Raw genomic sequence first — 25458 nt, 5'->3', positions numbered from 1 at the left:
GCATAGATTTAGCTTCATCTTCCAGCTTTTTAAGAACTTCTTCAGCCTTGTTGCCAAACAGCAAGTCCTGTTTTAAAGGAGCATCCAACAATTTAGCTTTAACATGATCAGGCAAAGAATGCTCCTTAAGCCAAGCATGCCCTCTAAGCACAAACCCAGTAACAGCAGCCCTGCAAGAGGCCTCTAAAGAATCAAAACCACATTGAAAGTATGTTTTCCAACTTGTTCAGCAGAATGCATTAAGTCCTGTAAATCTTTATTTTCCACACAGTCAGGAATTAACATCATTTTCTGTTTAAGCAGTCTAATAATATGTTGCTGATATTTTAACATATGAAATTGGTAGTGTAAAGCTCTGCAGAAGTATAAACCTTTTTACCCCATCTATCCAGCGCCCTGGAGTATCTATCAGAAGGGGTAGGATTTTTAGCAGTAGAAGCCTTAATGCCTTTGGGCCCCTGAGATCTCTGGATCTGCAACAGGATTTTTGAAAAGGAACTTGTGGGACTCGGGAACCCTGTAGTATCTGTCAGGTTTACTAGGAGCAGGAGGCAGGGAATCAGGGCCCAAACTGGATTCCGAGAACACATCAGCAACAATGTCTAATACAGGAGGTACAGCCAAAGGCCTATGCTGAGGTAGAAGAAGGAAATCCCTAAGCCTCTTTTTTGAATCAGAAAATTCCTGGCTTTCCCGGTGGAAATGCTCCCTTAAAGTATGCAAAAGTACAGTTTTGTACCTACCATAAATGTAGATGTTCGAGTGTTCACCCTGCTGCAGTCATCACACTTGGGTTATCCTGCCGTCAGGCAGTCCCGCAGTCGTCCCGCATTCCAAAGTCCTGGTCTGGCGTCGGTTGCTGTCGCTTCTTCCCTGACGTCAGTGCGCCATAAGAGGCATCCGACGCCATTTTCTTCAGTTTTTCTTGCCCCAGATGTCAGGTGCCCCCTAATAGGAGGTCACTACATAGTATTAAAAAATAAAAGTGAAGCACAAACAAAGCATACTTCCAGCTATAAGAAAATACACCACAAAGGTTGCATCAGATTTAAAGGCATGGACAGGTTTCAGCTAGATTAGAGGGGATGGAGGGAGGGTAACCTGGACTGCAGCAGGGTGAACACTCGAACATCTACATTTATGGTAGGTACAAAACTGAACTATGTTCATCGTGTTACCCTGCTGCAGTCATCACACTTGGGTAGAATCCCAAAGCTAAGGATGGGAGGTGGGATCAAACAGGGTTAGAAGAGGCTAGTAGGCCCTGCAAAACTGCAGTGGCGAAGCCAGCTCTAGTCTTAGAGTATAGTGGTAAGTGACAGTGTTTGGTGAAGGTGTGTACTGAACACTCCAAGTTGCAGCTTCCAGAATATCCTTGGTTGGCACCCCCCTGAGGAAGGCTGTAGATGTAGCTGCTGCCTTGGTGGAATGGAGCCTTATGCTAGCAGCAACTGGTTTTCCATGATGGGTGTAGCAAAAACGTATGCAATGTCCTATCCATTTTGAAATGGTCTGTTTTGAGATCGCCTTTCTTGTGATGCTGTAGCATAGGATACAAAAAGCTGGTCAGATTTTCTGAAAGCCTTAGTTTTATCCAAGTAGTAACGTAGTTGTCTGTGAATGTCCAAGGAGTGCAGGAGTCTTTCACCTTTGTTCTGTGGATTTGGGGAAAAAGTGGGTAAATGGATGGTTTGATTTAGAGCCACACTGGTAACCACCTTTGGCATAAAGGAGGGGTTAGTTCGTAGAGAGACTCTGTCTTGATGAAAAATGAGGAAAGTCTCCACTGCCATTAGTGCCTGTAGCTCTGAGACTCTTCTGGCTGAAGTAATTGCTAGCAGCAGCAGGGCAGTTTTCCATTATATAAACTTTAAATCAGCTGAGAAAGCTGGCTCAAAAGGTGGAAGCGTAAGCTTTTCCAGAACAAAATTGAGGTCCCAAGTTGGCGTTGGGGCTCTCTTGGGAGGCCTTATGTTTTTGGCCCCTCTGAGGTACTGCCTTAGGAGTGGATGTGAAAATAAGGGAGGATCCGTGTTGTAGTGAGCTGAAATAGCTGAGGCATGGATTTTAATAGATGAAAAGGAAAGTCCTTTGTGTAACATCTCAGTTAAATATTGTAGAATCTAAGGTATGTCCGGCTCAAGGGGATTTTGACCTTTAGCCTGGTTCCAGGCGCAAAATATTTTCCACTTGTCTGAGTAGGCTTTTCTGGTGCTGGGCCTCCTGGCCTCCAGAATGACATCCATAACAGCTTGTGAAAGAGGAGCTGGCTGGTTGTTTAGGTGATTTGCCATGCAGCCAGATTTAAGGTCTTGGCTGTGTAGAATCTGACTGTTTTGCTGTGTGAGCAGATGAGGGATTTGTGGTAAAATCCATGGTGGGCTGTGGGCCATGTTCCTTAGTAGTGGGTACCAGTGCTGGCGTGGCCAGTCTGGGGCAATGAGTATCATTTGTGGTCTCTCCATTCTGACTTTCAGCAGCACCTTTGTTAGAAGGGGCAGTGGAGGGAAGGCATATACTGTCAACATTTTCCAACTGAATGAGAGTGCGTCCACTTTGCAAGCTTGATGGTGGAATGTCCTTGTGCAAAATTTTGGTAACTGAAAGTCTTGGGGGTTGGCAAACAGGTCTATGTCTGGGCGCCCCCATTTTTGAGTTATCATTGCAAATACTTGTGGATCCAGTCTCCACTCGTGGGGATCCAAGATGTTCCTGCTTAGGTCGTCTGCCAAAGTGTTCCTTCTTCCTGGCAGGAATTGTGCTTGTAAGTGAACTTGGTAAGTCAGTGCTGTGTTCCACAAGGTCATTGCTTGCCTGCATAGAGGGTAGGAGTGTGGACCCCCTTGCTTGTTTATGTACCACATTACTGTGGTATTGTCTGTCCTTATAATAAGTTGTCCTGGATGTAAGAGGTCCTTAAAGGCTGTCAGAGCATTCTGTACAGCTAGCATTTCTTTTTGATTGATGTGCAGATATCTTTGATCTGCAGTCCATCTGCCTTGAACGCATGGTCCTGCCATGTGTGCCCCCCAGACATAGTCCGATGCATCTGTTGTCATAGTTTGCCTGGCTGGGGGTAAGGTGAAAGGCTGACCCTTGCTGAGGTGACATGCCTGTGACCACCATAGAAACTCCTGTTGAAGGCAGGGAATGAGAGGTATCATTGTTTCCAAGCTGTGGCTGTGTTGAGTCCATACGCTTTTCAGGTACCACTGTAATTTCCTCATATGCAGTTTTGCAAATGGTATTAGTAGTATCAAGATGCCATGAATCCCAAGGCTTGCAGAATTTTTCTTGCAGGGAGTTGGGTTTTTGTTGCCATTATTTTGAAGTATTGAGTTAGGTGTAGTTGCTTGTCTGGCGCGAGATAAGCCATCTGGGCCGTTGTATTCAAGCTGGCACCCAGAAATGTCATGTTCTGTGAGGGCACTAGTTTTGATTTATTTTCGTTTACTGTGTACCCTAGGCAACTTAGAAGGTGATGACAAATGCCAGATGTTGTAAGAGAATGTCCTTGCTTTCTGCTTGGATGAGGCAGTTGTCCAGGTATTGGTATATTTGAATTCCTTTTGTCTGCAGTATGCGATTACTGGTGCCAGGCATTTTGTGAAGACCCTGGGCGCAGTAGATAAGCCAAAGGGTAGTGCAGAGAATTGGTAATGGGTTGAACCTGCAATGAAATGGAGGTATCTTCTGCAATTGTGTCTGACAGGGACATGCAGGTATGCCTCCTTGAGGTCCAATGTTACTAGCCAAGCCTCCTTGCCCAACATGGGAAGAAGCTGCTGTAGTGTTAGCATCTTGAATTTGGGTACTTGCAAGTAAGTGTTTAGAATTGAAAGGTCCAGAATGGGTCTCCATGCATTGTCCTTTCTGGGGACTAGAAAGAGCCTTGAGTAAAATCCTTGGCCTTGCTCCTTTGTAGGTACCAGTTGAATGGCTCTCATGTCCATGAGAGCTGCAATTTGTTTTTGTGCCTCTGTCCACTGATTTTGTGGCAGGTTTGGCATTCCTTTTATCCTTGGCAAGGTGTGGAAATGGAATCTGTATCCTTGTGAGATAATGTCCAGGACCCATTTGTCCTTTGTGATGATGTGCCAGTTGTCTGCAAACAGTGCTAATTTTCCTCCCAAGGGAGCTGCCAAGAGAGTTTTGCTTGGCAGTTTGAGGGTTAAGTCATTGTGTTTGTCTTCTAGTAGTTTGAGGCCCGTCTTCTCCTCCCTTCTGTGTTGCAGTGCCCCATTGGCGTGGTTTGTAAGGGATTTGTGCTTGACCTCTGCCCCTTGGGCGCCTGTATTTACCCCTCTGTGGTCTGTCAGAAGCTGGAAAGGACCAATTTTTTATTGGCCAATTTCTGCTGAAGCGAGGGGGTTGTACCTGTAAGAAATCTTTGACTGTCTGCACAGACTTTGGCTTATCCTCCACTTTCTTTTAAACCTCTTCTGCTTTAACACCAAATAAGACATCCTGCTGTAAAGGTGCATCTAGTAATTTTGCTTTAACATGATCCGGCAGAGTCTGTTCCTTTAACCAAGCATGCCTACGTATGACAGACCCTGTAACAGCTGCTCTACAAGAAGCTTCCAAGAATCAAATCCACATTGTAAAGTATGTTTGCCCACCTGTTCAGCGACATGCAACAGATCCTGCATTTCCTTGAATTCAGACTGTTCAGTATGTGTGCTTATCTTTTGTTTTAATTGAGACATTAGGAATTGCTGATATTTCAGCATGTGAAATTGACAATTTAATGCTCTCATAGCTAGAGTAGCTGAGGTGTAAATTTTCTTCCCCCACCTATCTAGTGCTCTGGAGTTCCTTTCAGAGGGCACAGGATTTTTTGCCATAGAAGCCTTAGCCCCTTTGGGACCCTGGGAGATTGTTTCTGGGTCAGCAACAGGGTTTTTGTAAAGGAATTTGTGCGAGTCAGGCACTCTATAATATCTGTCTGGTTTGGCTGGAGCAGGAGGCAAGAGAACCTGGATTTAGACTAGATTCTAAGTAAACATCATCCACAATGTCTAAAACTGGAGGGATAGCAAGTGGTCTGTGCTGGGGAAGTAAAAGAAACTCTCGGAGCCTTTTCTTTGAGTCGGAGTAGTCCTGATCTTCCCAGTGGAAATGTTCCCTCATGGTATGTAAGGTTTCCCCAAAAGAATAGTCTTCAGGGGGAGATACTGAGAGAATGGAATCTTCAGCATCAGAGTCTTCATAAGGGAGAATGGAGTAATCCTATTCCTCAGAGGAGTCTGAGGAAATAGAAACTTGATCACAGGAGGCATAATCCTCCTCTTGTCTTGGCCTTTTGTCTGGGGGGGGGGGGGGGTTGGGAACCCCTGATCAGAGTAATCAAATCTTCAGCCATCTTAAGCATCTGTTTCTTAGGCATGGGGCCTTGAACTGGAGACTGATGTACAGTCTTTTTAGGTTTTAAAGGAATCTTAAGCTTAGCATAACATTTTATTGTGAGAGTAGTCGGACTAAAGACACCTTCTGTAACCGAAGGCGTTTCCACAGCACCGGCTTCTCCTTCTGCAATGGTGTCGGTAGGGGCTAAAGAAAATGGCTGCATCGGCCTAGTACTCTCTGCTTGAGAATCCAATGTGGTCTGGGGTTCCGATTCTGCGGTCGTCGGGGGCTGCGTAGGCACCTCACTGAAAACCGGAGAACCGGCGACCGGCCCAGCAGGGGCCTCGGAGTTTGGTTTGGATCTAGGCTGCCTGTCTTTATTTTTGTGTTTTTTATGCACGCCGGTAGTCGGTTGATCCGACGGCATAGTATAATTAAATTTCCAACCGAAGTAGTGTCGAGCGAAATCAAAGCGTCGCTTAATGGTTCGCTTATTGAACCTAGCACAAAACCGACAACCAGTGACGTAGTAGTCTGGGCCTAGGCAAGGTATACAATAAGAATGAAAGTCCTTATGAGGCATTTGCTTCCCACAAGAAATACAATTGTTAACTTTTTCTGACATCGGACTGAGGCAAGAAAAGGTTCCCCAATGGGGTACTTAGCTTTGAAGACTTCGGACCGGCACTTGCGAACTGCTTCTGCTTCAGGCACCGCGCGGCAAGAAAGACTGAAGAAAATGGCGTCAGAAGCCTCTTGTATACCCCTGGTGCACTGACATCAGGGAAGAAGCGACAGCAACCGACGCCGGACCAAGACTTTGGAATTCGGGCCGACTGCAGGACCGCCTGACGGCAGGACAACCCAAGTGTGATGACTGCAGCAGGGTAACACGATGAACATCTTTCCCCAAAAGAAAAATCCTCAACAGGGGAAGCAGAGGGAATAGAATCCTCTGCATTAGAATCCTCATAAGTAGGTATGGACAAATCCAGGTCATCAGAAGAGTCGGAAGAAACAGAATTCTGATCAGAAGATTCATAACCAAGCTCAAACCTAGGCCTCTTGGGGGGGGAGGGGTTGACTACCCCTGATTAGAGTTATTAGATCTTCAGCCATTTTGATAATTTGTTTTTTAGGCATAGGGGCCTGAGCGTCAGTCTTTTAGACATGGATCGAGATTTAAGCCTTAGTAATGAAGGAGGTGTCAATTTAATATGCAAGTCTGTAGGCTTGAATACACCCTCAGAAGCCGGTGCCTACACAGCGGCTCTGGACCCATCCAAGGTAGAGACATCCACGGGTTCCATAGCTGAAGTATCTTGCGGCATACCGAACTCTGAATGGGTCTTAGTAGTGGCCTGCGAATCAGAAGTAGCAGGTATCAGGGGCTGCGAAAGCGCCTCACTGAGTACCAACGAACTGGCGACTGGCTTATGAGAAGCGTCATCGGCTGTTCTGGACCTCGGCAGCCTGTCTCTGTCTTTATCTTTGCGTTTTTTCAGAATCCCGGTAGTCGGATGGCTGACGACATTTCTGGATAATTAAACTGAGAACCGTAATATTTAGAAAAAAATATACAGACGACGGATGGATAGTGCACTGATTAAATAAAGCACAAAACCGACAGCAAGGTACATCGTGGTCAGGGCCTAGGCAAGAAATACAGTATGAATGAAAATCTTTATGAGGTATTTGCTTTCCACAAGTAATGCAATTATCTTTTACTGACATCGGTAAGGAGCAAGAAAAAGTTTCCCCAATGGGGTACTTAGCTTTAATTTGAAGACTTCGGTTCTGAAACTTGAAAATGAAAATTTCAGGAGTTGGCCGACCGGCACTTGCCATGAGGTGCCCAAAGCAGAAGCAGTTCGCAAGAAAGACTGATGTAATGACATCGGCTGCATGTTTTATAACCCTGACGACCTGACATCATGGAAGAAGGGACAGCAACCGACGCAGGACCCAAGACTTTGTTAATCAGGGCGACTGAGGGCAACCTGTAAGCAGATTACCCAAATGTAATGACTGCAAAAGTGAAAAACGAAGAACATCTGCCAATCATGTCTCTGTTGTGGCAAAACAGATCTAAAAATTACACAGGATGCTCTCCCCTTTACAGCCAGATGTTATGCTAACATCACTGTTCTAAGGAGGAGGAGGAGGCTAGCTCAAGTTTGGGGGCAGGTGCTTGAAGTCTGACTGAAAAGAAGATCATCTTACAGTTAATTCCCATGGTTAATGCATTATACTGCAGCGGTCATCCTTGATCATAAGCATCACATTTTTCCTAAAACAGGCTCAGCAATTTGATTTGAGAAGCACACAATGACCATGTATCGATTAGTCTGTGTATAGACCACTCGACCTGCTCATTCAAATGTTAATCTCCCACATGCCTGCACACCAGCTACGGCAAAAACAGTGTACTTAGCATCATCAAAAGCAGACCACGGTCATTAAAAGCACGCACTGGACGTGCACTAAACCACACTGTAAGAGTGGACTAATACAGGCAGCAAAAAATAAACTTCAGACTCTGCAGTTTTCATGGAGCTGCTTACAGGAGTTTCGTAGATGCTGAGGGTATCAAGTGTCATTCGAGCAAAATACTTCCCATCGTGGCTCCACCTTTGCAAAACAAACAAAAAGTAAGTGGCAGGATAGCAGGACACTGTGACCCACTTAACAGCAGTTATAGTTAACATTTTAACATTTCAGATACAGACAAATGCAAATAATATTTCTGTGTAGTAAAAATTACAAACCAAGTCTGCAAGGAGCTACAGCTGGTACAAAAAGCAAACTGCATGTGTTTACAACTCACCTGCAGGACAGGGCAGTACAACTTGAGACCAGTTTGTGGCTCCTGTATTTATTAAACATCGATGATGCCAGCAGGATGCATCAAGCCACATATCGGAGTGCAACAACAGAAAAACAAACGGCTAACTCTTAGATATGAAGAATGTCCTGCACTAAAACGGAGGACTAAAACTCAGTACAGCCGACGGAAACCTTAACTTGAAAATTAGATCAAGACAGCAGTTCTGTAATATCTATGAGAACACTCAGCAGTCTCGGCTAAGACTTGTACAATACCGAAGCTCCAGTCCATGTTTCCATCAGTCATGAATAGCTGTACTCAGATCAAACCATCATCATCACACTGAAGAAGATGCCAAGCTTACTCAATTCTTATTGAAAGGAATGCATCTATGTTACAAAAATGGGAACAGAGACTTTCGTTTTAACAACTGCATGGACTGCCAAAATGGGCTGTGTAAAATAAAAATGAAATACACCAAAAAATATCCAAGATAATTAAAAAGTTAAACGTATAAAAATATCTTAGGTTACTGGTTGTATCTTCAGCACCAATCCAAATGTGTCATTTTCTATACAGTGCCATATTTGGGGATGTCTACATGCAAGCTGATGTAAATACCACGTATGTAATAATGCCCCTCCACACAGTCCATTACTTTCCTCCGTGCCATACCAGGTACTTTGGATTGTTTATTCACATGCAAGGAAACTTCACATTACAACATTAAACAACTAACACCAAAATACACACCTGTCCAACTTACAGTGATTTCCAACAGTTACAGCACCTGAAGAAATTACACTCATCTAAAGGAGGCTGGAGGCAGAAACAGAGACATGTCGCTGTAGCCATTCTGGTGGGAATGAACTTTGACTATAGCCAGATGGCAAAAAAACAATGCCATGGACAAGTAAATAGGAAACTGACAGTTAAAAGCTGGAAGTCATCTATTCCCAGATATAAAAGAAATTAAAAACTGTTCCACCTTCCTAAACTCCCACACCTTTTTTTCTGAACTGACACTGCATTGCCCAGTGTGTGCAGTACTATCTCTTCCATGATTTCTGATACCAAGGAACACTGAAAAGGTTAAGGAATGGTAAAGGGACAGCCCCAAAATCACCTTCAGAAGGAAATGTGGGCTCATCATGAGGAACACACTCTGTAACAGACCAGATAGGGTACCATATAGGTATAAAAGCACTACCTGACTGTTAGTCCACTATCAATTATGGTTTGACTTTAAAAAGTTGCATAAAATGAATACTTCTGTAAAGCTATGTTATATTACATCCTCAAATCCCCAGACTGCTCAACAAGGACATTTTCAATGGTAAGTTCTCTAGCCAAGAAGGTCAAGGAATCCCCCTGGTGGTAATTATCCGTATTCTTTCACTTGTGGCCTGGCCTGAACAATTATGCAACTGTTTGCATCACGCAGTGCAGCAAGAAAGAACTGAAGATGTCAACTATACTACTACTTTTATACAACGTTGAAACACAGGTGCCCAGTAGGAAGGTAGGTGGAATAAAGAAGCTGAACCACGACAAAGTAAAATCTTCTTTTTTAATACAAAATGGTGAGCACTTTCGCAATGGTAACCATTGCTTCATCAGACAGTTCATTCAAAGAGCAACAGCACTTAAATACTTTAATTCATTACTAGAACAACCAGTCCTACCTCTCAAAGTTAATTCAGCACTCGGCAATCAACTAATTGCTATGGTTACTATTTGCCCTTAGTTAACTGCTGAAGTCAGAAAAACTGTTTAAAAACCACATGCACAAAATGTAAAGACAAGACATGTGGATAAATATAAATAAAACACATAAAAAGCCAATGAATAAATACAAATACTCATGTTCCCCATTTAGTAACTACTTATGTGCATAGATATAAGCATAAAATATATATAAGTATAAGCAGTAAACACTCAACAACTTAATGAGTACATATATTCTGCCTAATAAATGCACATGTTGTCCAACTAGTAAGTACATATGCTTTAATACATACATCTTAACAAATGCTCGTCTTTAATGATATCTATGCTAGAAGCAGCTCAAGAAATACTGTCATATTGACCCAAAGCCCTGCATGTGTTTATGTCGTCTTCTCTTGTTAAAATAGTATTATTTTTTATTTTATTTTAACCTTCTAGATTTTAGCACTGGCTTCAATGGAACACTATCATTCAAACCCAAACCTCTGTGTGCTCCTAAACGCAAAATCCATTTTACTTCCATATTTTCAGTAGTATTGACTATGTCCCCCATCCTACTGCTGACATTCTGAATGTGTAAAACCTGAAATAAAAATATATGGTCATCCCCCTTATCCAATGTATGCTTAGTCAAAGCACTATAAAATTGCCCTTTTCTAGTGCCGTAAAGGTGGATCCCTTATCCGTTCCCTAAGGTGATGGTTAGTTTTGCCAACATAGAAATGGAGACATGTTGTGCAGTGAGCTACATACACTACATTCTTAGTATTGCAATCAGCAGAATTCCTTAGCTCCCAAAGACGCCCTGTTTCAGGGTACTTAAAAAACCTTGATTCATCTATATAAATGCACCGTATACATTTTCCACATCTATGGGTACCATTCACTATGCTATCCATCAGAGCAGGTGTCCTTGGATAGTAAAACTTTTAGTTATGTACTCACCATAACTTCAGATGTTTGGGATCCATCTCGCCTACATTCTGACTGATGGGTTCGGAGCCGATCCCTCGGCTCCGACTCGGCACGCTTATGCCAAAGAGCGAAGTCTCTTATTGGCTGAGCTTACTATATCCCAGGATGCACCACTACCAGTCCCCCAGATCTAGTTTGTCTGCATACATACACAGGCACACACGCTGCTTATATAACATCGTCAGATGAAACAAGATAAAAAACAGTAGAACTCAAAACCGTTCAATCTCTTCTGATCTCCAAGGCAGGGGAAGGAGGGTGGTATTAGGAATGTAGGAGATGGATCCCAAACATCTGAAGTTATGGTGAGTACATAACTAAAAGATGTTATGTGATCCTATCTCGCCTACATTCTGACTGATGGGACAGCGTCCCTAGCACCTGAATCCTGGGTGGCTCACTGGAAAACACTCCTGAGTACCGTGGAACCAAATGATGCTCGCCTTTAGATGCCACATCCAATTTATAGTGGGAAATGAAAGTGTGGGTTGGACCAAGTAGCCGCAGCACAAATCTCAGAGATAGCGAGCTTGGAATGAAAAGCAATAGAAGTAGCCATAGCTCTGGTAGAGTGAGCTTTGATAGATGTTGTAAGTTGCTTATTTGAAGAGGAATAAGCCTGAGTTATGCAATCTCTAATCCATTTGGAGATAGTAGCTTTCGTGATGGTTTGACCCAATTTATTATCTGAAAAGGACACAAACAACTGGTCTGTTTTTGAATTTGTTGAGTCCTGTCTAGATAGAAGCAATTGCCTGTGAACATCCAATTTATGGAAGGTGTATTCTGCTTCATTTGAGAATTTTGGAAAGAAAACTGGTAACTCTAGAGATTGTTGGAGACAGAGATTAGAACAAACCTTTGGAACAAAGGATGGATTAGGCCTAAGTGATACTCTATCCTTGTGAAAAATCAAATACGGTGGTTTGATAGATAGGGCTTGAAGCTCTGAAACTCTTCTTGCAGAGGTAATTGCAACTAAGAAGGCAGTTTTCCAAGACAGATATTTTAACTCACATGTAGCAGCCGGTTCGAAAGGGGAAGATGTTAAGGCAAGTACCAAATCAAGATCCAACGCGCAGGATGAAAAACTGGGGGTCTTAACAGCACAGCACCTTTAATGAAAGTTTTGCATAATCTGCTGCTCATCAACGGTGGGTCAATGGATTCGTGAAATTTGGAGATAGCTGCTAGTTGGACTTTAATAGTAGAGACTGAAGATCCTTGAGTAAACAAGGATGTTCAAAATTTCAAGACCTCTGGTATCGGGGCAGTGATAGGGTCTAAGCCCCTGAGTTGAGCCCAGATAGCAAACCTCTTCCACTTACTGAGGTACAATTTCTTAGTGGTGGGTTTGTGGGCAAGATAAAATGTGAATAACTTCCGGGTCTAAGTTGTGATTTCTGACTAAAGTCGGAAGTGGAGGAGCCAAGCTGTTAATTTCAAAGTGTGAAGGGACTGGTGTTGTCGTCCCGACTGACGAATCAGCAGGTCCGAGTTAGATCCAAAACAAAGGACCGTCCAGAGCATGTTTCTTTAGGTAGGGAACCATACCTGACGAGGCCAGTGCGGAGCAATTAGTATCATTGTGGACCCCAATTGGGAAGCTTTCTGGATGACTTTGGGGAGGAGTGGAACCGGAGGAAAGGCATAAAGTAGTCCTGTTGGCCAAGGTTGGGCTAGAGCATCCGTCGCTGCCTCCTGACGTGGAGTCAAGGAAAAGAACCTTTGCACTTTGTGTTTTGTGGTGTTGCAAACAGGTCGCAGCACGGAGTCCCCATCTTCTGAAAACCTGAGCTGCTACCGCTTCGCTCAGGGACCACTCGTGAGGAGAGAGAATCGTCCTGCTTAATCTGTCTGCCAAAATATTGGATTTCCTGGAATGTGGGTCGCTACCAAGAAACGGTTGGTAGCTACAGCCCATTCCCACACCCTCATGGCCTCTCTGCAAAGGGGTAAGATCTGGTCCCTCCTTGTTTGTTTAGATACCAGACCACCGACATGTTGTCTGTGTGGATGGCGATAATGCCTTGAGGGAGAAACTTGTGGAGGCCTGTAGGGACAGAAGTACAGCCCTCATTTCCAATACATTGATATGGAGAAAGGTTTCCTGGAAGCCAAGAACCCTGAACTAACCTGCCCAGACAATGCCCCCACCCTGTCTGGGAGGCATCCGTGTCAGGGTGGCCACCGGAGGGGGATAACAAAAGGTCTTCCCTGATTCAGATTGGATGACTGAAGCCACCAGCGGAGGTCCCGCTTGCACGCTTTCTGTAATCAGTATGAGATGATTGAGGGAGATTCTGAAAAGACCATTGTGTCGATAACAGCCACTGAAGAATCCTCATGTGCAATCTTGCCAGTGGAACTAGGAGAACCGAGGCAGACATCGAACCTAAAAGTTGCAGGACCATCCTGGCTGGGGCTTTGGATCTTGGAAGCAGGGCTTGGACTTGACCTTGTAAAGTTTGAATCCTTTCGTAGGAAGGAAGACGCATCAATTTTGAGTCTATCTCTGCTCCTATGAATCTTATGCGCTGAGAGGGCAGCAAGACAGACTTTGACCAATTGAATGTAATTCCCAGGGAAGCACCCAGGAGATGGTGGCTTTGAGGTTGTCTATTAGTAGATGCCTGGTGGTGGCAGTCAGGAGCCAGTCGTCCAGATAGGGAAACACTTGGAATCCGAGACTCCTCAGGTGAGCAGTCACTACTGCCAAACACTTGGTGAACACCCTGGGGCTGTGGTGAGACCAAAGGGCAGTGCACAAAATTGGAAATGACTGTCTCCCAGGCTGAAGCGCAGATACCTCCTGGACGCCTGATGTATCGGTATGTGATAATAGGCACCCTTGAGATCTATGGAGCACATCCAAACATCCTTCTCCAACAATGGAAGAATGGATTGTAAAGTGACCATTCGGAATTTGGACTTCATGACGGACTGGTTTAGTTTGCTGAGATCCAATATTGGTCTCAGGTCCCCTGTCATTTTGGCACTAAAAGAACCTTGAGTAATTTCGGATCCAATCTGGTCTGTGGGGACCGGTTGGATGACTCCTTTTTCTAGCAGCTTTGAAGCTTCTGCGGCTGCAATTTCCCTTTGACTGGGTGGTGGGTCCGGGATTTTTTTTTGGACGGTGGGGGTGAGTGTGTGAAGGGAATGGTGTAACCTCCGGCAATAATCCGGCACCCATCTGTCCTGAGTGATAGACTCCCAGGCTTTTAGGTGCTTGGCAAACAGCACCGAATGGCTCCGAGCAGCACAGCCGGGTAATCCCTCATGAAGTGTGGGAGGCTGAAGAGCCACGAAAGGACTCAAGGGTCTCCAGAATTGCGGGCCTCTCTGCCTCTGGGACGGCGTCTCCCAGAAAAATTTCCCGTCCTCTGCCTCTGGAAGGAATCTTCCTGCTGTTGAGGAAAAACTTCCGTGATTTGCGGAACCACATCTTCCCTCCTCCTTTAGCCTTGGGATAAGGCCGAAGGGAGTGGAATAACGGCACCCACGGCAGCTAAAGTTTTTCCTCTTGCTCACAGCGGTAAGAGTGTCTTTACCTTAGGTCCAAACAAAGAGGACCCATCAAAGGGAGGCGTCGTGAAGGAAGACTTGAAGGCCTCCGCGAAATGACACAACGAGCCAGGCTTGTCTCCGTGAGCCACGCCTGTGCCTGCCGCTCTCCGCCTTCGCCGCATATGAAATGAGCCTCATGGACGAAGTTAGAAATCGAGGTAAGGATAGCCAACTGAGAGCTAACCGACTGGGCTAGCTGCTCAGGTAGGTTACCTGATAGGGAATCTGACAGCTCCTTGACCAGATCCCTCTGTAGCCTGGTAAAATGTGCCAAACAATTCAGGGACCGTGTGTAAGGCCGCTGAAGTCAGGGTGCGCTTCCGCATCGTCCATGCTCCTAGACTCCTTATTAGGAGGATGGACGGACGTTGAAGCCTCTGCCACGCCCTGTTGTGTAGCAGATGCCACCACCATGGCATCTACAGCCACGCCTTTGTCAAGAACTCCTTCTCGGGTGGGGCAGACAAAATTTGTTAGGCGAGAAGGCACTGGTTCCACAGTATCTGGATGTTCCCACCCTCCGACAAACCAAATCCAGGAGCTCGTCAAGGGCAGAGACACCCAGGAGGCGGAGGGCTGAGCCCCAAAGGCCTTGAGAAGCACTGACTCATCAGCAGAGGGGTTTGGATATCCAGCCGCCTCGTTGCTTAAGGATCTCCAAAATGTCTGCGAATGAGACATCATCCGAGGACGACTTTGGGGACCCTCCGCATCATCAAGATCAGTGTCCGATGTAAGAGACTCGGGGAGTCCACGTGCTTCCTCTTGCACGATCTCTTCCTTGGGGCTCCTCCAAGACAACTCAAGAACCCTCAGGAGGAGGGAACCCCAGTGGGGTAACCTCAGGCCCGGGCTCCGCTGCCTAGGGACAGGGGAACTGCCAAAGACCCAGTCTCCACGCCCAGGGAAGGTGCCGGTAAAGCCGAGAGATGGTCAAGAAGACTTGGCCAAGGCACTCCTCATAGCTCTGAAAGCCGGACCCCAGAATCCTGGGAGTGTCCGGTCCCCGAGCCATGATAGCAGACGGAAGTCCCGCAGCGGCACCGAGAGGAGGCTCGGAACCGACAGCATAGGTCCCAAACGTCACCCCGGTCCGGCCGAAGAAGTCCGCGTGCCAAACTCGGACCAAGGACGGGTTGGAGTAAGGGTCGGAGCCGACCCTAGGATCTCCACCGGCTCCAACAGCACCTGCTCGACGGAGCGAAGCGGTCGGAGGAGGAACGGCAATGGAATGGGCTATCGGCTCAAGTCAATTTGGTCGGAGCCGAAACAAATTTTTGAAAGACTGGGGACTGGAACAGTCTTTGGAGCACCCTGTCTATGTGCGAATCTGACATCCTCGATGACCTAGAGGAGACTGAACGGGTTCGAGTTGGCCTCTCCAACGGCCCCAAGGGGCTAGGGGACCGGCTCGAGGCGACTCGATAACTATCGGCGCCGAGGAATACACAAACCAGTTTCCATCGGTGCCGAGGAGGACTTAGGCCGAGGAGGAATGTCTGAGCGGACAACCTTCATCGGCTCCGAGACCAGTGGAGCCGATGAAGGTGACCCGCCTCGATGCCCCAGCCATCGGCCCGAAGCCAGAGGAGTCGAGACTGGAGGCATCGAGGCAGACCGTCGCCCTCGGCTCCAAGTCCTTGGAGCGAAGGAGAAGCCTGCCTATGTCTTTTGGCGGTCGGGTCCGACAGACTGGTCGGAGCCGACGCCTTTCTTTTAGCAGGAGAAGGAGAGGATGCTAAAGCTTCTTCAAAAGAGGATTTTATAAGGCCTTTCAATATAAGCTTATTTTTCCTCTCTTGGAGGACCCTCGAGGAAAAGCGTGACACACGCTGCAGGACTCCTGCAAATGTTTGCCCAAACAATATACACAGAGAGTGGTCATCCGTGATAGACATTTTAAAACTACATTTAGTGCACTTCTTGAAGCCCGAAGGCCTAGGAGCCTGAGACATTATAAGTAAAACTGAGTAACTCTCTCACAGACAAAACTCTGTTGGAATAGACTGACCCTACAAAGATTAACTTGCTGCTCACAATGATAGCCCGCAATTAAAATAAAGGCCAACTGAAGACATACAACAGTGAATAAATATATAAGGAATCAAAGAACCCTAAAGGTTCAAAAGGATTAACTGACAGGAAAGGCCCCACGGATCAAGGGAGCCTGTAACCAGAACAAACACCAATCACACACAAAATTTCCACAAAAATATTCTCAAACACACACAACAGCACAGAGTAGCTGTTAAAACAGCTTTTTGTGAAGAATTAGCAAATTTCTGACAGAAAAAGTTAGTGAAAAGACACTACTTAGCTCAGCCAGCTCGAGACCACGTCTTTGCTAGTTAGCGGCAAACGAGATCTGGGGGACTGGTAGTGGTGCATCCTGGGATATAGTAAGCTCAGCCAATAAGAGACTTCGCTCTTTGGCATAAGCGTGCAGAGTCCGAACCCATCAGTCAGAATGTAGGCGAGATAGGATCACATAACATCTGCTGTTTCAGATTTTTCTTATTTCTAAATGCAAAATGTGGTTGTCCACCCACTATGTTGGTAGTATCCTAATCTAACAACAACATATGCCAATTTTGTCGTATGATGGTGTCAAACCTTTTCACATCCCTTGTATATGGTAAAATCATCGAAATGTATGGCAACACACTATTCCTGATACCTACCTGTCACTACCTGCTCTATCGGAGTAGTAGGGCTTAGCTTTACCTTTCCTTTCTTTGTGTACATTATGGTACACCTTATCAGTTTCATGTTCACTATACCCCCCTATTAATGAAACCTGTTCTTAGCTTAGTTAACTCATTTCTATACACTTCCTCTTGACAACATAGGCGAGATGTTCTCATTGCCTGACCTCTGATTATGTTAGGAAAAGTCTTAGGGGTATGTGCATACTGTTTCTGTGTAGAAAAGATTGTCTGTAGCATTGTTTCCTATGTAATTTCATAGACCATTGGTCATTTTCTCTGTATATGGTAACGTCCAGGAAGTCTAAACTCATCTCAGAACAGTTCATCGTAAACTTTAAAAAGTCACTAGTAGTATTCAGGTATGCATACAGGGATTTAAGTTGTTCACCATCACTTTTCCAAAAAATAAAAAGATCATCTACGAAACGCCTATAAAAGGCTATTTGGGGATTACCTAATAGATGTTCATATTCCCAGTTAACCATAACCAGGTTTGCATATGTGTTGGCACAACTTGTGCTCATGGCAACCCCTGACAACTGCTTATAGCATATGCCATTGAACATAAATATGTTGTGCTGTAGTACCAATTCTAGTAACATACAGAGAAAGTCTATCTTAGTATTGGAGAACTTTCCCTGCCTTGTCAACACTGATTTCACCATGCTTATCCCCTGGTCATTGGGTATACTTGTAAATAAAGACACTACATCTAGTGTGGCCAGCATCCCCATATCTGCTGTTCCCAATTGCTTCACTGCCCCATAAAAGGTACACTAAAAACTGTTCTGTGTCTTTCAAGACATATGCATATTCAGTGAGTGCGGTCTTCAATTCCTTATCCAGGTATATAGAGATGGGTTCCGATAGCCATCCTGCCCCTGCTACTATAGGTCTAACTTTCGGGTTATATGGGTCTTTGTGTATCTTGCGGAGGCCATGGATTTGAGGTATGAGTGGATTTTCAACAGTGAAATAACTAAAAATATCTTTACTTAATAGTTCCATACACATGCATTCATATAAGGTACTAGCAATCTGTTCACTCATTTCAAACGCAATTGTTGTTGGTACTTCAACATGTACATTTTGGATCCAGTAACATTTCTTGCATAACTGTATTATAAAAGTCAGCATTCAGTATCACCACTGGTCCCCCTTTGTCAGCAGGTCTTATAACTATGCTGTCATTAGTCTGCAAATCACACAATGCTTTGTGCTCACTCTGTCAAATTATACTTTCTTTCTTCTAAAAAAACTATTGTTTCCTGTGCTATAAATGGCATTTTCACAAGCTTTTAAGAAGGTTTTTATATTATGCTACAATATTGGTACCTACAGACTGTTTTTCTTAAACTGAACATCCCTTGCCTCATTGCCATTTCCAAATTGTTGTTTCAGTGTCACATTTCTAGTAAACATACGTAGACATAACAGAAATTCACTAATGTCCATTTTAGTCGAAGGTATAAAATTTAGGCCTCTGTTTAATAAAGAAGTCTCAGCTGCAGACAGTTCATATTTGGAAATATTCCATATTAACTCTCCTGCCCATACCCCCCCGACATTTTCGTCAAAGTGTGAGTTTGTAACTGACCTGGTGCCTCTTTCTGTTTCTGGCCCCTGTAAATTTCCTGTTCCACAGATTTTCTCCTCCCTGCTCGAAAAGGTAGGGGTAGAACAGGAAAAAGGTGGTGGTGTACTCCTTCCACATTAATCTTCCTTCTTACCACGGCTGTAGTTGTGGAGGCAGTTGTTCCCTTATCATTGGTTGCCGAAGACGATGGCACTTCCATCGGTGTGGAGTAAATGGAATGTGCCTCATTTGGTGAAAGGACACTCCCTCCTGGCTGTTGATTCATTGTTTCCTCTTCCTCCCAGAGTGCATTGGTCGTCTCTTCAGATTGTACCCGATGCTCCGCCCTCGGTCTGTGGAAGACAGAATCTGTGAAACAGAACATTTACAGGGGCCAGAAACGGAAAGAGGCACCAGGTCAGTTACAAACTCACACTTTGAAGAAAATGTGGGGGTTTGGGCAGGAGGGTTAATATGGAATATTTCCAAATTTGAACTATCTGCAGCTGAGACTTCTTTATTAAACAGAGATTTAAATGTTATACATTCGACTAAAATGGACATTAGTGAATTTCTGATATGTCTATGTATGTTTACTAGAAATGCAACATTGAAACAACAATTTGGAAATGGCAATGAGACAAGGGATGTTCAGTTTAAGAAAAACAGTCTGTAGGTACCAATACTGCTGCATAATATAGAAACCTTCTTAAAACCTTGTGAAAATGCCATTTATAGCACAGGAAACAATAGTTTTTTAGAAGAAGGAAAGTATAACTTGACAAAGAGTGAGCACAAAGCATTGCGTGACTTGCAAACAAATGACAGCATAGTTATTACACCCGCTGACAAAGGGGGACCAGTGGTGATACTGAATGCTGACTTTTATAATACAGCTATGCAGGAAATGTTATTGGATCCAAATGTGTATTGTGTTTGAAATGAGTGAAGAGTTTGCTAGTACCTTATATGAATGCATGTGTATGGAACTATTCAGTAAAGATATTTTTAATTTCACTGTTGAAAATCCACTCATACCTCAAATCCATGGCCTCCCCAAAATACACAAAGACCCATATAACCCGAAATTTAGACCTACAGTAGCAGGGGCAGGATGGCTAACAGAACCCATCTCTATATACCTGGATAAGGAATTGAAGACAGCACTCAATAAATATGCATATGTTTTGAAAGAGACAGAACAGTTTTTAGTGGACCTTTATGGGGCAGTGAAGCAAATGGAAACAGCAGATATGGGGATGCTGGCCATAGATACGGGGATGCTGGTCAAAACCAGAGCTGTTGGACATACTACACTTAAAGAAATCCCAATCCCTCTGAGCCACACGCTCCAAGGATCTAAATCTTGTCGTCAAAATAAACAAAACATGCTGGAAGGATAGGTTCCTGACCCAGAGACTCCCCAGACTCTGGAATAGACTGCCCATACATGTCAAGAAGAGCGCCTCTTTGGCCCTCTTCAAAAGGAACCTTGATGATTGGATGGGAGAAAGGAAATTCACCCCGGGATCACGTCAGTCGCCCTGCTAGACAGGGGTCCAGGGAAGTAAATAGTGTGGGAAGAAATAGCCAGGGTATTGTTATGGGTAGGCTTGTATAGGCCCTAGAGCAGATTTATTTACAAGTGTACCCAATGACGAGGGGATAAGCATGGTGAAATCGGTGTTGACAAGGCAGGGAAAGTTCTCCAATACTAAGACAGACTTTCTCTGTATGTTACTAGAATTGGTACTAGAGCACAACATATTTATGTTCAATGGCATATGCTATAAGCAGTTGTCAGGGGTTACCATGGGCACAAGTTGTGCCAACACATATGCAAACCTGGTTATGGTTAACTGGGAATATGAACATCTGTTAGGTAATCCCCAAATAGCCTTTCATAGGCGTTTCGTTGATTATCTTTTTATTTTTTGGAAAGGTGATGGTGAACAACTTAAATCCCTGTATGCATACCTAAATACTACTAGTGACTTTTTAAAGTTTACGATGAACTGTTCAGAGATGAGTTTAGACTTCCTGGACGTTACCATATACAGAGAAAATGACCAATGGTCTACGAAATTACATACGAAACAATGCCACAGACCATCTTTTCTACACAGAAATAGTATGCATAAAGTACAGTTGTGTACAATTAACATAAATGTAGATGTTAGAGTGTATTCACTGTTGCAGACATCACATTTGGGTTACCTGCTTGCAGTAGCCCTCAGTCGGCTTGATTATCAAAGTCTTGTGCCCTGTTTCAGTTGCTGTCTCATCTTCCATGACGTCAGGTAGCCAGGGGTATAAAGCATGCAGCTGACGCCATTACATCAGTTTTTCCTGCCTCAGATGGAAGCAATTAAATATATAAGGATATACCTCCAACAAAAAAAGCAAATACACCAAAAAGTTTTTAAGCATAGTAAAGGAGAGTCGAGGTATAGCCAAAAGAATTCAGGGGGCTGGGGGGGTAACCAAGACTGCAACAGTGAATACACTCCAACATCTACATTTATGGTAAGTGTACTCAAGTGTACTCAACTGTACTATGTTCTTCATGTTTCACTGTTGCAGTCATCACATTTGGGTAGATTCCCAAAGCTAAGGATGGGAGGAGGAATTTAGATAGCATTAGGACCAGCTACAAGGCCCTGCAAGATTGCAGTGGCAAAGCCAGCTCTGGATTTAGAGAAAATTGGCAAATGGTAATGCTTGGTGAAAGTATGTACAGAACTCCAGGTAGCAGCTTCTAGGATGTCTCTGGTAGGGACACCTCTGAGAAAGGCTGTAGAGGAGATGCAGCCATGGTTGAATGGGGTCTAATCCCCTGTGGGATAGGTTTTCCATGGTGCTTATAGCAGAAATAAATGCAATGGCCTATCTATTTAGAAATGGTTTGCTTTGAAATAGCCTTCCCCTCTGCCCCTGCAGCAAATGCCACCAGCATTTGTTCAGATTTCCTTTGAGGTTTAGTCCTGTCCAAGTAAAATCTAAGTTGTCTGTGCACATCTAAGGAGTGCAGTATCCGTTCCCCTTTGTTCTGTGGATTAGAAAAGAAGGTTGGCAAATAAATGGACTGATTAAGAGCCACACTGGATACCACCTTGGGCATGAAAGAGGGATAGGTTCTGAGGGACACCCTGTCTGCATGAAAGATGATGATAGGCTCCACTGCCATAAGGGCCTGTAATTCAGATACCCTTCTTTCTGAAGTGATTGCTAAAAGGAAAGCTGTTTTCCAAGAAAGGAATTTTAAATCTAATTGCAGCTGGCTCAAAAGGAGGAAAAGTGAGTTTTTCCAATACAAAATTAAGCTCCCAGGCTGGAGTTGGGGATCTCCTGTGTGGTCTTAAGTTTTTGGCCCCTCTGAGGAACTGCTTGAGCAGTGGGTGAGAAAAAAGGGGCCCTTGTGAAGCATCTCAGTTAAGTATTGTAGAATCTGAGGTAGGTTGGGCGCTGCTGTGCTCATCTCTTGAGATTGGTTCCAGGCACAGAATCTTTTCTATTTCAGCATAAGATTTTCTAGTACTAGGCCTCCTTGCCTATAAAATCATATCAATCACTGGTTTACTGAGGGATGGTAAAGGAGAAATTAGGTAATTAGCCAGGCTGCTAGGTTCAAGGTTTGAAGATGAGGGTGCAGAATCTGGTTCTCCTGCTGAGACAACAGGGTATGGGTCTGAGGCAGGTGCCATGGGGCCAACAGTGACACACTGTGCAAGAGGGGGTACACCAGTGTTGGCGTGGCCAGTCTGGTGTAATTGATATCATCCTTGGTTTGTCCTGCTTGATCTTTAGTAGTACTTTGGAGAGGAGAGGCAGAGGAGGAAAGACCTAAACTAATAGGTTTTTCCAGCTGAAGGACAGAGCATCCACTCTCCAAGCTTGTTTGTGGAGAGTTCTTGTGCAACATTTGTCCAACTGGTAGTTCTGGGGGGAGGCAAACAAGTCTACAGCTGGGCTCCCCATTTGTATGTCATCATGTTGAAAGTCTTTGGTTCCAATTTCCGCTCGTGTGGGTCCATGAGGTTTCTGCTTAGTCCGTCTGCCAGTATATTTAGTTTTCCTGACAGGAATTGAGCTTGTAGATGCACTTGGTAGATCAAGACTGTGTGTTCCACAGTGCCATGGCTAGTCTGCAGAGAGAGTAAGAATGGGTACCCCCCCCCCCCTGCTTGTTTATGTATCACATAACAGTGGTGTTGTCCGTCTTTACCATTAATTGTCCTGGAAGAATGTGTTCCTTGAAGGCTGTCAGAGCATTCTGTACAGCTAACATTTCTTTTGATTGATATGCAGGTGCATTTGACTTGGGTTCCATTTGCCCTGAATGCACTTCCCTGCCAGGTGAGCCCTCCATGTATAGTCTGATGCGTCTGTTAGGGTTTGGGTGGCAGGGGGTAGAGTGAATGATAGTCCCTGGTTTTGGTGGAAGGCCTCTGCCCACCAAAGGAACTCTAACCGTAGGAAAGGTATGATAGGAATCATTGCTTCTAGATCCTGAGAATGTTGACACCATAGGCTTTTTAGATACCATTGTAGTATCCTCATATGCAGTCTTGCATATGGAATTAGAAGAATGCAGGAGGCCATGAACCCCAAGGCTTGCAGTATTTGCCTTGCAGATAGCAGGGTTTTTGTGGCCACTACTTTGAAGTAGGTTGTCAAATGAATTTGTTTCTCTGGCGTGAGGAAAGCCATCTGTGAAGTTGTATCCAAGCTTGCTCCCAGGGATATAATTTGTTAACAGGGTACAAGGTGTGAATTCTTTTTGTTTATGGTGTACCCCAGACAAGTCAGCACCCTTTGTACAAAAGCCAGATGATTCAAAAGTATGTCCTGCTTTCTGCCTGAATTAGACAATCGTCTAGGTATGGGTATATCTGAAGATTTCTTTGCCTGCAAAATGCAATGACTGGAGCGAGGCACTTTGTGAATACCCTGGACGCAATAGATAAGGCAAAGGGCAGTGCAGTGCAGAGAACTGATAGTGCATGTAGCCTGCTTTGAAGTGTCAGTATCTTCAAGATTCCCTGATTGAGATGTGCAGGTATGCTTCCTTTAAACTGAGTGTTGCCAACCAGGCATCTTTGCCTAGCATAGGAAGCAGCTGGTGAAGAGTTAGCATCTTGAATTTTGGAATCACCAAAAAGGTGTTTAGAGTAGACAGGTGCAGGATAGGACGCCATGAATTATCTGTTCTGGGTACCAGGAAAAGGCTTGAGTAGAAACCTTGTCCCTTTTCCTCTTTTGGTACAGTATGAACAGCCTTTATGCTTAAGAGAGAAGTACTTGCTTTTGAGCCTCTGCCCACTGATTTGGGGGTTAGATCTGGCCAACCATTTGGGGTTGGTAACGTGTGGAAGTGAAATATGTATCCTTGGGAAACTATATTTAAAACCCATTTGTCCTGGGTAATGAATTCCCAGTTTTTTACATGTAGAGCACTCTTTCCCCCCATAGGGGCAGTCAGTTGAGAAGTGCTTGGAAGTTTTAAAGTTAAGTCACTGAGGCAGTTTACCATGGGGGGAAATTTTACTACTCCCACATTTGAAAGTGGGGCCCCCCCACTGCTTAGTCCTGGGCGTACCTTGAGACTGAAGCCTGGGTCTTCTGCTAGATCTGGATTTGGACTGAGAAGGCCTGGAAGAGGCAGGAAAGGACAAATTCTTAGAGGACCAATGCCTTCTAAATCTTGGAGGTTGTACCTGTAAGAAATCTTTAACAGTTTGCATAGATTTAGCTTCTTCCTCCATCTTTTTATGAACTTCTGCCTTGTTGCCAAACAGGTGGTCCTGATTTAAGGGAGCATCCAGTAATTTAGCTGTAACATGATCTGGCAAGGATTGCCCCTTAAGCCAAGCATGCCTTCTAAAAACAAATCCAGTGACAGCAGCCCTGCAAGATGCCTCTAGTGAATCAAAACCACATTGCAAAGTATGTTTTCCAACCTGTTCAGCAGAATGCATTAAATCCTGTAAACCCTTATTTTCAGCACAATCAGGAATCAACATAATTTTCTCTCTAAGCAATCCATTAATATGCTGCTGATACTTTAACATATGAAACTGGCAGTTTAAGGCCCTAATGGCCAAGGTTGCAGAAGTGTATACCTTCTTACCCCATCTATCCAGCGCCCTGGAGTCTCTATCAGAGGGGGTAGGATTTTTGGCAGTAGTAGCTTTAATGCCCCTGGGTCCCTGTGAAATGGTCTCGGGATCCGCAGTAGGATTTTTGAAAAGGAACTTGAGAGTCAGGAACCCTGTAATATCCATCAGGTTTTCTGGGAGCAGGAGGTAGAGAGTCAGGGGCCAAGCTAGACTCCGAAAAGGCATCAACCACCATGTCTAGCACAGGAGGGATAGTAAGAAATCCCTAAGCCTCTTTTTAGAATCAGAGTAATCCTGGCTTTCCGAACGAAAATGCTCCCTAAGAGTATGCAAGATTTCACCAAAATAGAAATCCTCGGATGGAGGGGGGGAGGGGGGGCAGAGGGAATAGAGTCCTCTGCATCAGAATCCTCATAGGTAGATAAGGGTAAATCCTGGTCATCAGAGGAAACAGAAATTTCAGAATCCTGGTCAGAAGTATCATAAGCATACTCAGTCCTAGGTCTCTTAGAGGGGGAAGGTTGGCTTCCCCTGATTAAAGTAATAAGTTCTTCAGCCATTCATATCATTTGTTTTTTAGGCATAGAGGCCTGGTCATGCGGTCTG

The 25458-nt window shown here is 44.5% G+C and overlaps 1 protein-coding gene across 1 annotated transcript in view; it reads right to left on the bottom strand.

The window, feature by feature from the left end:
* The window catches only part of EIF3B (eukaryotic translation initiation factor 3 subunit B), a gene marked incomplete in the record, with an annotated part of 704366 nt that overhangs the window by 469258 nt on the left and 209650 nt on the right, over nucleotides 1-25458 (bottom strand). The window contains 1 exon segment of the mRNA XM_044089128.1: nucleotides 7914-7980. Coding sequence (XP_043945063.1) covers nucleotides 7914-7980 — 67 coding nt within the window.

This window comes from Protopterus annectens, chromosome 12.part0 (genome assembly GCF_019279795.1).
Source record: "Protopterus annectens isolate FY-2018-M chromosome 12.part0, PAN1.0, whole genome shotgun sequence".
NCBI classification, from domain to species: Eukaryota; Metazoa; Chordata; order Ceratodontiformes; family Protopteridae; genus Protopterus; species Protopterus annectens.
The sequence above is the reverse complement of the archived record's forward strand: the minus strand, read 5'-3'. Positions and strand labels throughout refer to the sequence as shown.